Source organism: Gadus macrocephalus, chromosome 14 (genome assembly GCF_031168955.1).
Source record: "Gadus macrocephalus chromosome 14, ASM3116895v1".
Taxonomy (NCBI): domain Eukaryota; kingdom Metazoa; phylum Chordata; class Actinopteri; order Gadiformes; family Gadidae; genus Gadus; species Gadus macrocephalus.
This window is the reverse complement of record NC_082395.1, coordinates 21068114-21082966: the sequence shown is the minus strand read 5'-3', so window position 1 is coordinate 21082966 and position 14853 is coordinate 21068114. Positions and strand designations below refer to the sequence as shown.

General features: G+C 46.0%; 1 protein-coding gene across 3 annotated transcripts in view; it reads right to left on the bottom strand.

Moving 5' to 3' along the window:
* Positions 1–2119: 2119 nt before the first annotated feature.
* Positions 2120–14853, bottom strand: part of LOC132472195 (carbohydrate sulfotransferase 8-like) — a 142240-nt gene continuing 129506 nt past the window's right edge. For 2 of the 3 annotated variants that reach the window (XM_060071685.1, XM_060071683.1), the window contains exons 3-4: positions 8935–8972; positions 2120–7620 (exon numbers count right to left, since the gene is read on the bottom strand). In XM_060071685.1, the coding sequence (XP_059927668.1) occupies positions 6457–7620; positions 8935–8972 (1202 nt within the window). In that variant the 3' untranslated portion in view covers positions 2120–6456. Of the gene's footprint in view, positions 7621–8366; positions 8877–8934; positions 8973–14853 lie in introns of those variants that run through there. The other variant, XM_060071684.1, reaches the window with a different exon arrangement.

Genomic DNA, 14853 nt, shown 5'->3' with positions numbered 1-14853 from the left:
AGTATATATGTGGTATACTGTAGTAATAAAACTGCAGTTTTCTGTAGTTTACTGTAGTAAAACTACTATAGTATGGTTAAAAAAACTACAATATTTACTATAGTATATGTACTGTAGTTTATTTACTATAGTAAACTATAGAATTTTCTGTAGTATACTATAGTTTACTGTAGTAAAACTACTATAGTAAGGTTCAAAAACACTACAATATTTACTATAGTATATATACTATAGTTTATTTACTATAGTAAACTATAGAATTTTCTGTAGTATACTATAGTTTACTGTAGTAAAACTACTATAGTAAGGTTAAAAAACACTACAATATTTACTATAGTATATATACTATAGTTTATTTACTATAGTAAACTATAGAATTTTCTGTAGTATACTATAGTTTACTGTAGTAAAACTACTATAGTAAGGTTAAAAAACAATACAATATTTACTGTAGTATATGTAGGGTATACTATAGTTTATTTACTATAGTAAACTATAGAATATTTTCATGTGGGTATATCTGGCAATGCAGCAGTAAAACCTGCTGTGGCTGAGGTTAAGAAAATCTTGGAAGCAGCCACATCCAGGGGTCAGCAACCTTTTCAACATGCAGTGCCAGTTTGACATTTTCTCATTAAAGACTGTGCCTTAAGCAACAATATATAAAAAGTTAAAATTTCCAGAAGACCTGGAATTGTGCTATTTCCATATAGTCAATATAGTCAATATCTTTAAGACATGTACAGCTTTGCAAAGCCATGTGAAGGCGATGCATACAGGCCACTTGCAACAATATTTTAAATATATTCTTCTCTATTACTCACAACATAGGTTTAAAAACTATTAATTGATCCCATTTCAGAACACTGCTATCTGTAACTAATTTAAGCATATTTTCTACTGGGAGGAAATGCCCAAAACAGAATAAAGTACAGAAAAAAAATCGGTAGTAATGATTATGCTGCCGCATTGTGCTGTGAATTTTTTTAATAATAATAAAAAAATATATACATATATTCTTTTTTTTCAAGTGTGCCAATGATTATGCTGCCCCGTGCCAGTGGTGGCACGCGTGCCTAGGGTTGCCGACTCCTGCACTAGACTAATGATTCTCCCCAGATGGACGAGGTCGTTGATCTGAAAGCTCCTTGGTTACCTGGCTGTTTAATCGCTGCTGGCTCACCGTCTGCGCCCACTACCTGTTCCCTTCAGAGTGTGGCTTTTATAATGCGCTAAATGGACGGCTTCTGTTTCCTGCACAGCTCCGACCTCCCCTTAAACACAACACATTTGTTGTGGATGCCACCTTTAGTCTTAACCAAGGTTGCGAAGCCACAGGACACTCCATTAGAGCAGCGATGGGTTTGAAACACACCGGTGGAAGCACACACATCTCGGATGATTGAATTACATGCGACCATGACACGCACACGAGTCTATTTATGTGCACGCCTGTGATGTTTCATTTGATCTGAGGTAAGAGGGGAATGTGCCAGACTCATGCTTTCTTTCATTTAATATTTGCTTTGTTTTGGAACAATTTTGTTATTGACTTGGAAAATAACTCATCAATAAAATTCATAAATTGGGTTGATTCGGCTGGCTTCTGAAAACGTATATGTCTTGTACTCCTCGTATTTTTGATAGATGAGAAATTCATTCATTTAAGATTGCAAAATTATCTCTTTCAGGTTTCTTACTAGACCACAACTAAACTAAGGTGGAGGGATGTGATAGAGGCCTTTACTACTTTACTCTTTACCAATGTACTTCAATACATTACCTGTTTTAATGAACAAAGTGTCCCTGTATCCTTCTGTTGTTCTTTCCTTGCATATTTTCTGTGTTATTTCATCTTATCTTGTTATTTTTATCTCTTATCTTATATGACCCTTTTGTGATCTTTCCAAATCGTAAAATGCAGTGAATTCAAATCAAATATGAGTTCAGATCCCATCACACCCAGGTTCCCACAGCTCTGGTTATGAAACAACAACACACCACATTGGAATGCAGATGCAAATTCTGGCAACACAATTAATCTCTTTAATGAACAATTCCAGAAGCATGTCTCGGCGCCTCTCGCGTGCGTACGCTCTGATAATGAACGGAGACTATGGACTGAATGCTAAAGACATTTTTATTAGTAGACACTCATGAGAAAGAAAACAACCACCTGAAGAAAGTCTTCCTGAAATACACCCTTTGATTGGCAGTGTAAAATAAGGCAAAGTGTTTCAGATCGTTTTTCTTTTATACATTTCATACACCAACGATAAAACAGTTATACATTCGATACTGCAAATATTTTTTGATATATCTCTTGTTTTGTCCGTAGTCCCAATAGAACATAAAAAATAAACTTTGATGAGCATGGGTATTGAGGACTGGTATAGCTTAGCTTATAGGTAACACTCATAATTATGCTATAGATTTTTGGCAGAAGTTTGGCTACATCTACTTAGATTATATGGATCACCACCTGTACGAGAAATAGGTTTGGGAACCGCAAAAGCCAACACACTACAGTCACATGATTTCATACAATTGTCACATACCATTTAAATCATCAGTCACTTTTAGGTGGAAAAAAGATCAGCATTTATATCGATTTTACCGCATAGCGATTCCTATCATGTCACTGAGACCAGTACATGTTGACAATTTGAGCTCAAGTTATATGAGTCCACAGAGTAGAATAACAAATGTTTCTTTATCATAAGAGCTGAGCAATAATTGTAGCCTTGTGCTAGCTTGTGCTAACACTGATTCGTACTAAGTCACGGATGGACTTTTCCAAATGTGTGGAGAAAAATTGGGAGAATACATTTGAATCGGCACCGTATCACTTCACTGCAACCATCACGTTTGATGGTTGAGTATTTGAAATGATGTATAATAAAAATAACATTTATAATAGTCATATTATCAAAGTCAACAGACTCCTTCAAATATTGATGGTGCTTTATGTTCCTTAATCTCTAGACATAATCTATCATTGTCCACTGCTAAACTTTAAATCTTGAAACATTTAGTTTTGGATATAAACAGATTAAGAGAGAAAATGGTTATTTAGCTGAGGGTGGACAAGTGGTCTTTAAAAACATTGTATCATCAAATGCTTTCAAACAAAGTGAGGCTGCAGTGAACAAGTTACTAGTACTGTAACTTCATATGTGATCAAAAATCAAAAATGGTGCAGGTTTAGCGATCTCTTATATTGATTTTTGCGACGGATCTGTTCCCTTGTCTTGTCTCAATTCTTTGCAGTCGTACAAAATATTTTGTAACAGATATAATTGGAATAATCATGATATATTAAATTTGAGCTGAGCTGAATTTGACTAACTAGTAGCACTTAAAGATAACTAGCCTCCATCAAATATCAATTTGTGCGCTATATATATTTAAAATGTACTTTAACATACAAAAAACAGAACCCAAACATTTCTTAGTTTCTCTAAACACAGTCAGTAACAAGTAAGCGTTTTCCCCCTTCAAATATGAACCTATCCCGTTATTCATTTGATACAGGAAACACTGCCTGGCAAATACTGTATGCTTAAAAAAGGATCAAAATAATAGTAATAACATATATTAAAAGGGTTGTTTCCAGCTAATTGAGGGGCCCCAGTTTAAAAAATATATCAATGAATAGTTACATTTGTGACCATTTTGTTTTTACATTTGTTCAGTGATTTTGATCCTTAGATCATCAGATCATAACAGTTTTCTTTAGCTTAATATGATATCTTTATGTTTCTATATATATATATATTTCTGAATCAGGAGAATTGAGAAAGAGGTTTGATAGGTTCATGTGGGCGGATTCAGAGGCCCCCCAAGTGAGACGTGGCTCAGGGCCCCAACAACGTCAGGAACGGCCCTGGTAATATGTTCATTCAAATAAAATGTATAATTATAATTACAACAATAACCCTAACCCAAAATATAGATAGTCACTATGATAATTATAATTCACTATAGTTAATGCTTTGTTTTAATTCGGTCTTGGCTTTGTAACATTGATGAAAACACAAGTGACTTCTGGTCTAAGACCAAAGCACCAAACCTGTACAAATATATGTGACACTGGTATGGGTAGTGTTCAGTACAACGTAGAAAGCGTGTTGAATGTGGCAGCTCCAATAGAAAGTAGGTGAGTGTGTTATAATAAACGGCATAGCAGCAGGCTACATACAGATATACGGCCACACACTTCCAAACACTACCTCTCACATCATCACCTCATTACTTTGCCCTTAATGCAATAGGTGCTTTGGTGCCTCCCACACACACACACACGCACACACGCACACACACACACACGCACACACACACACACACACACACACACACACACACACACACACACACACACACACACACAGACACACACACGCACACACGCACACAGACACACGTACACACACATACACAGGATGAGTGGCGTACTAGGCTCTTACTATATGATTTTACGTGTGTGTGTGTTTGTGTATGGTGTGCGTTATTGTTTTTATATGTGGTGTGTATGTGTGGTGTTTGTGTGTGTGTGTATATGTGTGTGTGTGTGTGTGGTACCTATGCGTTTTGTGTGTGTGTGTGTATATGTGTCCGTGTAAGTGTGTGTTTGTGCGCTCTATTGTGTGCGAAGTGCATCACAGTAACAGTGTGAGTATCATACCCTTGTGTACCAGTGCTGTGTTGTCAACACTAGGTTGCCATGGGAACAAGTCAGCGACCAGTGTAGGTTACCTGGCCAGGTGCAGCTCAGCTGTACAGGGGCTATTGTCCTACGAGAACACTCACCACACAGGACACTAAACACACAGGTTTGATTCCTAAACACCAGGAAATAAGTATTTTATAAACAACAATCAGATTCAAATCTCTAGGGCCCGATGTCTTTATTTGTGTCCACTCACAATCATTTTTCACCAGCGATCGTTTGAAATTGTAGCTTTTAGTTTTTCCCACCCGTAGACGCTGTTTGGGAATCAAACCCTGCAGGCTGTGGTAAATAGTTAGTGACAGGACCGATGGAAAATGAAGTTTCACAAAGAAGCACAGAATATAGAATCCCAATGTAGAAATACATATAAAAATAGATATAGTCATCTGAATGCCCATTGTACATCTTTAAACATTAGAAGAAGAAGGAGAAGAAGATGAGGAAGAGGAAGAGAGAGGAGCCAGAAAAGGGCTCTGAAATGCTGCAGAGTATTATTTGTTGCGTGAATACACAAGGTGAGGTGGAGGTTACGATGGCTGTTACCAGGGAAATGTGTGCCTTGGGTTATGGGGTACTCTTGAACGAGAGCAGTGAGCAATACATCACGCCAGAGGGGTACACCCTTACAGTGCTTGTCTGGAAGGGGAATATTCTGCTGTTCATAAGCACACGTCACGGTGAGTTCAGGCCCGATGGTCAACTTAAAGGTTCAGAGGGATGTCAGAATAAGTTGCAATAGGTATACCTTGTAAACGGCAACTCTCTGAAGTAGTCGAGGTGGCCTTATAAATTGCAAGCCAAATCACTCTTTATTCTTGCTACAGTAAATTGTACGCTTGGGTGATGGAGCTAGCCTTGCTCAGGGTATTGTGATATTGATTTATTTTCTCTTTAGGTTTTTATAAATCATAGTGGGTTCTTCTGTCTGAAATGATAATACCGGTTGAAGGTGATTGAAGACAATTGTCTAACGACTACATATTTGTACCTCAGATTGTTTGCCATCATTCTTTCAACCGTTTTGACATGACCTCCATTTTAACAGCTTTCATTCAGAAACAGCGGCCTTCCTCTCAAACCCGATTGAGTGTGTGAATCACTAGAACACGGCCGCAGAATAATTTTTCTTGCACAGTGAGATGATATTTACTTACTGGCAATCACTCCGTTTCTATCCCTGTTTATGAAACACAAATACAAGTCAAAAGATGGCTTAACCTCAGGCTTAAAAAAATAACTGACAGGCGAAGGTCACATAATCGGTGGCTTTCCATGTGATTAAAGGACGGGTCTGGTGTAACGACGCCTCACAGAGCAGCAGCAGCAGCAGCAGGAAAGCTTGAAGCAGAAACACAGAAACCTTCAGAAGGTTCGTCGTTCTCAGACTGCAGCCAATTCACAAACAGCTTTTTTAATCGCAATGTTTCCGATGTTATGCAAACCGGATACGGCATCCCGTAATAATCTCTGGTCGTGATACAAGATGAAAGATGAATACTAGGTGAACACTAGAGGCAGCGTTTACTCTTGCTTGATTTAGACGAGCCTTAATGCGCTTTGAGTTTGTTTTGGTTTGCGTGCGGGGGTCGAGTAGGACGTCGGCGTTCTGCTGATGTATCGGTTTTCGGGGTACGATGGTAACACAATGCAGTGGAATGTAACTGACCGGAGGAGGAAACGTCTTTCGCCGCCGCGGAGGAGGAGGAGGAGGAGGGGGAGGAACCTCAGTACAAATCGCTGAAGGGCTTGGAGTAGTTGAACATCAAGTAGTCCATGTAGTAGAAATCATAGAGTCGCTGCCTCTCCCACGCGCTCACCTGGGAGAAGTACTTGAGCGTGAGCTCCCGGGTGGTCCTCTGGGCCCCCGGGTTCCTGTCCTTCAGCGTGGGCATCGTCAGGTTGCTGGGGGCCCCCGTCTGCCGCAGCAGGAAGTTGGACTCCTCCTCCATGTTCTCAAACTTCCCAATAAAGTCGTAGTCCAGCAGGCAGGGGTTGCAGAGCTGGTTGGCCGGCTCCCAGTGGATGTCCATGCCGACCGGCCGGTGGACATCCAGCAGGTACTGGACGAACTCGGGGAAGGTGACGCCGTCGCCCGTGCTCAGGGCCTCCTTGGAGGCGTTGGCGCGGTACTTGGCGATGATGGGCTTCCCGAACAGCGAGTGGTAGTAGGTGTTGGGGCTCTCCAGCTTGTCCCGGTAGGCGGACACCAGCCTCTCCAGCGGCTCGCGGACGAAGGCCACCTTGGTGTAGCTCTTGAGCCGCTGCAGGATGTCCGGCCGGCTGTAGCTGACCAGCGTGTTCAGGTGGTTGCCGTAGTGAACGGCGTCGTGCTTCAGGCTCTGCGTGTCCGCCGCCTTGCCCGCCAGCACGATCAGGATCCTCTTCCAGTTGGAGCAGCCCGCCTTGGGCACCTCGCAGTACAGCAGCTTGTACTTGTTCTCCACGTAGATGTGCGACACGTCGTTGGGCGTGACCGTCCGAGAGATGCTGCTCTTGTACTTGGCGCAGATCTCCTTCATCAGCTTCTGACGGGCGTGCTGGATGCGGGAGGAGCGGACGAGGAGCTCCGGGGTCAGAGAGGAGGAGAGGGAGGAGGAGGAGGAGGAAGAGGAGGAGGAAGAGGAGGAGGAAGTGGAGGAGGAGGTGGACAGGTTGTTGGAGTGCTGCATCGCCGGGCTGGTCTTCAGCAGCTTGCGGTGCCTCCGGTTGACGTGCACGGCGCTGGCGTCCTGCTCCTGGAAGCTGGGGACGGCCGAGTGTCGGCTCCTCTCAAAGTCGGGGAACTGCATGGGGGGGATGGGGCTGGAGAGCAGGTCCACGGCGGAGGGGGGGCGGTGCTGCTCCGTGCCCCCAGGCTTGGTGCTCTCTCCGTCCTGGGTGCAGAGAGTCTGAAGAGCATAGAGACAGAGTTAGAGAGTTAGAGACAGAGCTAGGAGGGATAGCTATAGGAGACAGACGGACTCTCAGACGCACAGGGCGTTTTTAGTTGTTAATAAAATAATTGTTTAAACATTATTATAAAATAATAATACAGACAAAAGGATATAATAAAAAGTATAAAAATATAAAGTAATGAACATTCCGATAATGAATATCGGAATGTTTTTTCAATTACTGCATATTTGTGCTTCAAAGTGTTTATGGGAATGAGAGTTTAGTCTTTTAAAATGTTTTTTATCAGTGTGTCGCATGCATGTGGATGTGTTCTTTCTAAATTAATGCATATTGGTGTCTACTTCGACATTTCCCCCTTTAGCTTTAATACCAAAACGCGCCACGTGGTGGTGCTGTTCCATCGCTGCTAATTCATTTGAAGACGGATCCAAATGTCAAGCACTCCCCAATGACTCTCGTGACCTAGCAATAAAGTGGGCTGTAATGTCATAAAAACGTCCTATAAACACCTAATGGAAATATGAATTAGAATCATCTCCTGCTTGGTTGGCATCAGCTGATACCCACGGCCATCCTACCACCCAGGCTTTTTTTATTTTTAATTTCAATTAAACGCTATAAAGCCCTCATAAAGCCAATGGACTGATTGTCAAATTAACATTTTACGACAGACAAGGTTCCAAGATCACCATGAATCTCAGCTAATCCCCTCGCCGCCTTAAACTGCCGACTCCCTCACCTTTAGCAAATTGTCCGGAAGGGAGACAGCGTTGCCTCCCCTTTGCTGTTCCTCCCCCATTACACGCGTGGGGAGCGAGTGAAGGCTAAAGCCACACAGCCTCGGGCGCTCAACTGACCGCAGCGTTACCTTCAACACAGGCCTTGTTTGTTCCCAGGCAGTGCGGGAGACCAGCGAGGAGAGACCGCCATAGAGGTGAACGCAGGGTGCATAACGTGTACCTAACTGTCCCCCGGCGTGGTCGATGTTAGACGACATCAGCCGAAAGTAGCCAACATTAGCCGATATTAGCCGATATTAGCCGACTTTAGCCGATGTTAACCGACGTTAGCCTCGTTAGCAGTATATTCTATGCTAACCGTGGACTGATGCACTGTAGGTGTCCTGGGATCAGTCTTATATACTAGAGAGCAGGGGTCTGTCTGCTGACAGGGGTCCAACCCCCCCATGAAAAGATCCTATCAAACACCTAGTTTCCGATGAATAAGACCCCCCCCCCACAGCCTCAACCTGTGTGGAGGTGGTGGCTTGTGATTGGCTGTGTTCGCCAGGTGGAGTCGACACGTACCTCTCTGGACTGGCGCTGAGTCGCTCCCAGCTTCACCCCTAGAGAGAGAGAGAGAGAGAGAGAGAGAGAGAGAGAGAGAGAGAGAGAGAGAGAGAGAGAGAGAGAGAGAGAGAGACAGAGAGAGAGAGAGGTAAAGCACGAGAGCGAGAGAAAGAGAGACAGAGAGAGAGAGGTAAAGAAGGAGAGGGGGAGAGAGAGAAATAGTTAAATAACTGTCACGTAGCATGTCAGTGGTTCAGCCCTGTCGTCTGGTTATTGACCGTGCGTGGAGAGGAAACAGGTGGTGGCTGCTTGTGTGCATGTGCGTGTGTGTGTGTGCGCGTGTGTGTGTGTGTTTGTCTGTGGAATGAGCTGCCATGTGAATGGCTGAACGGCCGGTGACTGACACTCCCAATACCACAAACACAAAGAGGGCAGAGTGAACGAAAAGCGGTTTAGAAGTTTAGTTTGGACCAAATTAGTGAAAAAATAAATCGAAAAAGCAAAAGCGACCCACTAACACAAATGATGAAAGACTGCGAGCGATCCACAGATAACCAGAGGCGAACAACAGAGGAAGGAACGCGGCGCCCGCGGCAGGTGCTCGGCTGCATGTGGGACCCTGGGGCCAGGCAGTGTTGGCTGGGCTGTCTCAGGCAGGATGAAGGACTCCCTGGGGCCCTACACCCATCCCAGCCCCATCACCCCGGCCCTAAGCTGCACAGCCCCGGTGCTGATGAAGGGAGGGGACGGGGCATACCGGTCTGAGGGCCCCGTCCCCTCCAGGCTGAGGATGGACAAGATCTGTACCTGAGGAAGGGTGTGTGTTTGTGTGTGTGTCCGTGGGTGTGCACATGTGTGTGTGTGTGTATGTGTTAATGTGCATGTGCGTGTGTATGTGTGTGCACATGTGCATGAGTGCATGTGCTTGTCAGTGTGTGCGCATGTGTGTGTGTGTGTGTGTGTGCGTCCATGTGAATGCTTCCGTGCGTGTGTGTCTGTGAGCAGGAGTGTGTGCATGTGCGTGTGTATGTGTGCACACATGTGCATGAGTGCATGTGCGTGTCAGTATGTGCGCATATGTGTGTGTGTGTGTGTGTGTGTGTGCGTGCGTTTGCAATTGTGCATGTGTGCGTGTGTACGTGCATGTGAATGCGTGAGTGCGTGTGCGCCTCAATGCTCAGGCTACAGCCTGCACCGCGCTGGGAGAGAGCCAGCCTTCTCCGTTGGTTTTTCTACTTGTGCAAATTGTTCCTGAGGATGGCGGGAGGCAGATGGTCCGCAGACACGCGATGACATTTTCTAATCTTGTCCCGGTGCCCAAGTGCTGTTTGACCTCCTGACCCGCGCGAGAGCGGTTGTGCGGTGCTCGCTTTCCGATGTCATCTGGCATTGTGGTGGAGTGGAAAACGCATGAATATTCATGGCATCACACGTGGACGGCGCTTTGGTAAGCCCAGGCCCAACAATAGTGGCAGCGCTGGTATTTGGAGACCAGCCCATCGGAGCACGGTTTCCTCCTCAAGACACACGGTCAGCCATTGATCCTGAAAACCCCATTAGGGCGGTAATTGAAAACTCCAAAGGTCTAATTGGTTCCTGCTAGCAGGTGTTTGTGTTAGCCTGTTGCTGGAGGGGGAGAGGGGGGAGGACGGGGGAGGGGAGAGAGAGGGGGAGGAGAGAGGGAGGAGGGAGGGGAGAGGAGGCGGGGGGGGGAAGAGGGAGGGGGAGGGTGGGGTGAGGAGGTGGCGGAGAGGGGGGAGGAGGAGAAGGAGGAGGGGAGGAGGAGGAGGGGGAGAGCAGGAGGATGGGGGGGGGGGCAGGAGGAGGGAGGAGGAGGAGGAGAGGGGGGAGGAGGGGGAGGAATGTCACGCCTGTGTTTCTCTGTCTGTCAGCATCACATCACGCTGCTTCCTAACGGGCAATTTTATCTCTCGGCTTTTTATTAATGCTCGACTCTTTGCTTTGTGGGTTGGTTCAGGAATGATTTGTTATTAATGGCATAAAATGTCAAAGAGGGTTCAGGATGTGGGATGAGCATTCTGGTCACGAGAAGGCACTATTTTTTAAATGATTTTTTGAATAAATTGTGCTGCGGAATGCATAACTGAAACAAGTTACGTAACATTGCAAACTCAGTAAACACCATTTATCTCTCTGCAAGGTTGTTTGGCTTGAGGCAAATAATTATCATTATTTCATTGCAATTTCACACTCAGCCAATTCCACTTAAAATAACTGTTGTATTGATTTGCATTACGGCAGTTTTAAATAAGGATAAATTGTAAAGGCTTACATCCATCTGCTCTATGCTATATTTGGTGCAATTGTCAACATCAATACCGGCCGCAGAATCCATAGCTTTTTATGTAAGGTATGTGCGTGAAGTCAAAAATGGAAAATACTCCCTTCGATTCTACACACACTTTGAATTTCTAAGTGTGCAGCTCTGTTTAAACATCAGCACCCAAAACACAGAATAAAATAGTAGCAAAATGGAAACAATCTTTTTGGCCCAAAAAACATCGGACACTCTGGAGAACAATTAGCAGATAGTGGATCATCACCCTGGGCGTTACCTCAGATCAAGCGCCTTGATCTAATTGGACCACTTCACTGGTGACAAGGCCTGCACAACACTTCAGCATCAATGCACAAGGAGAGCCATTACAGCGCGGGCAACATCATTAATGCATGCATTACCGCATTCTCTCTTGCCTCAGAAGCCGGTCCAGCTCACAGACGCACAGACACACAAACACACAGACACACAGACGCACATCAAACACCGCTCCCCCCCCCCCCCCCGTCTCCTCGGTCGCCAAGGACGGCCGTCGAGCGATGAGAAGCGCTTGAAATAATGAGCTTGTTAACTGCAGGATTGTGGCCATCTTTGTTCTTTCGGGGAAACTTGTTAAATGGATGTCCTGTTCCCGGTTACGGCTCAGTGGGGTGCTGGCAGCGAGACGAGTCATGTCGTCTCAACGCCTGCTCACGCGCAGGGCTGGGCGAGATCCATCGAATGCGCCCCCCAACCGTGGTTCCTCCAGCATCCTCTTTCGGTGCTTTTTGCATCACACTGAGCTACTCTGATCTGCTGCTAGTCTGACCGGCAGGGACTAGAAACCTCGATCGAGAAACGATCCAGAATCTGGGTACGGTGTTAACACTCTCAGACGGAATTTCAACCGGTTTCAGATCCGACATCTGAGCTGTACTCCTAAGTGTGCCACTAGAAAACCAAACTAGGTTCAAACAAATGCAAGCCGAAGTCTCAGATGTCCTCAAACTCAGCTACCCCCCCCCCCCCCCCCCCCCCCGGCTCCTAAGCCCCACATTGGACTCGGAGGATCTCGTACAAGTCATAGGACTCAAACCTTCATCCGGGGCTGCACTTTACACCTTCTCCTTCCCGGCCTCACTCTCTCCCTAACCCTGCGATGCCCTGTAGCCGCACAGCAACACAGACGCTCCTATGCTCGCGTACGGTATGCTATCAGGTGTAATGTAGATGGTAAACGGAGTGCATTTATAGAGTGCTTTTCTAACCAGTGGTCAATCAAAGCGCTTTACAATACTGCCAAACAATCACCCAATTATGCACACACTCACACACAGACGGAAGGTGTCAGCCACCAAGGCAACAGCCAGCTTATCAGGAGCAGGTAGGGTGAGCTGTCTTGCTCAGGGACACCTTGACACTATGCTAGGAGGAGCCGGGTATCAATCCAGCAACCTTCCGGTTACAAGTCAACCCTCTCTAGCTCCTTAGACACTGTCGCCCCCGTTAAGCTCAGGTCCGGGGATGTTTTCTCAGTTTCCGTGGCGGGAGAGAATACAAAGCCGTCGTGCTCAGCAGTAGATGGCAACAATCCTGGCGGAGTTAGGGCTGTAGACAACCAGAAGTCAGGGAGGAGAGGGAGGTGAATGCTGAGGCCTGAGTTCTGACTCCAGACACGCAAGCTGGCAAAGGGGAAACCAACAAGGACAGCACAGGGATCTTGGGGGAATATCTACAGATGCAGCCCAGAACTCAATTGTTTTTAGCAGGGTGTGTTCTCCCGAACCAGACGCTAATGGACTCATTCACCTTGAACTGCACTTTTTTTGTTTGCTCGTGGTTTGATGTTGAAGGTTGTTTGTTGTTAGATCTTGACTCACTGGCTTCTTGTCTTCTTCCTATGTTTAAAGTTAGTTGTCTTTCTGTTAAAGTTCCGTTAACTTCTACTGAGCGAACAGTTAAGTTGATTTTGCTTTTTTTGTTTGTGAACTATACCAAAGGTTATGTACAATGTATATACCAAGGTCTAAATCATGCTGCAATTCAGGGGAGAGAGAGATGTATTATTAATCAAGTATTATTGCATTTCTTTATAATTTTATTCTCAAAACATGTCTCTAATTTGGCGACATTTTGTCATGCTGAGTATATTTTAGGTAGTTTAGAGGATGAGGACATCGTTACCAAAGCCATGCCCTGGACTACAGGTGCTCTATGACAGTAAGGACCAATAAGTCAATGCTTATCGACGGGACGTCTACCTCAGGAGGTAGAGCGGGTTGACTTTTAACCAGAAGGTTGATAGTTCCATCCCCAGCTCCTCCTAGCTGAGTGTCGAGGTGTCCCTGAGCAAGACACCTCACCCTACCTGCTCCCGACGACCTGGCTGTTGCCTTGCATGGTTGACACCGCCATCGGTGTGTGAATGTGTGCATTTATGGGTGAATGTTAGGCAATATTGTAAAGCGCTTTAAGTGGCCACTGGCTAGCAAAGCGCTCTATAAATGCAGTCCATTTAACTTTCTTATTCATATCAGTATTACTCATACAAACTCGGCCCCGTATTCATTCATATTCTGAGGCCATCTAAACCTCGGCACCAGCAGGACCTCTGGGCTTATGAAGGGAGCCCCCCCCGCCCACATGGCCCCTGGAAGGGCACACATAAACTACATCCCATTCACGCGGTGACGTCCTTTGACCTTTGCCCCCTTCGGCACTCCACCCTCCAGCTCCAAGGTCGTAGATCGGAAGGCGCTCATGCGTTGTCACAGCTGGCCTGATTGGTTGAAACTCCAGGGAAACAGGATGACAATTTCTCCCCCGCACCCCCCCCTCCCATATTAAACCATGATGTGTCCACCGAGCGACATCAATAACCCATGCACTTCCACGGCTCTTGAGAGGCCAGGGCGAATGACATCACCGCTCCCCCCGCTCCATCGCAGCCCGGACCAGCCTCCTCGCCGCCGCCGCGCCTCCCACACGCCGACTAATGAACGGTTCCCCCGGCTGGCTCCTCTTTGTTTTTCAAAGATCTCCAGGTTCTCATTATTTCGTGTTTCCCTTTAAAGACGGGGATAGAGGTATAGGGGCGTTAAGGAAGGAGCCCTATCCTCGACGAGACGGAGTTAATTGAGCAGCGATGCGAGGAAGGAGCCGGGAATGAGGGATTTTTACCGAGGGTGTGCGATAATCACCTGCCGGCTCGCGTGCTTCCCTGCCCTCTAAATTGGAATAACTCAGGCTAGCTCTCTCCGCGCGACGATCAAGCTAGCAGGCTTTGCGGGTTAGCCGCCTAGCGCAGCGGGAAGGAGGGGGATGATACACAGCTTTAAGGGGATGGAGATAGAGACGTCAGACACCGCCTTAATGACAATCTAATTGGCCGATGATGTATTCTTCCCCATCATTCTACAGGGGTTGGCTTCAAGGTCGCAACGCACACACACACTCACACACACACACACACACACACACACACACACACACACACACACACACACACACACACACACACACACACCTACACACACACACACATACACACACACGTTTGCTAATGCTCATCTCCATGGAAACAGGGGGGGAAGGGAGTGTGTGAGGGGGAGGTGAAAGCGATATGGGGGCCGTGGGTGTGGTGCGATATGACGAGGCTG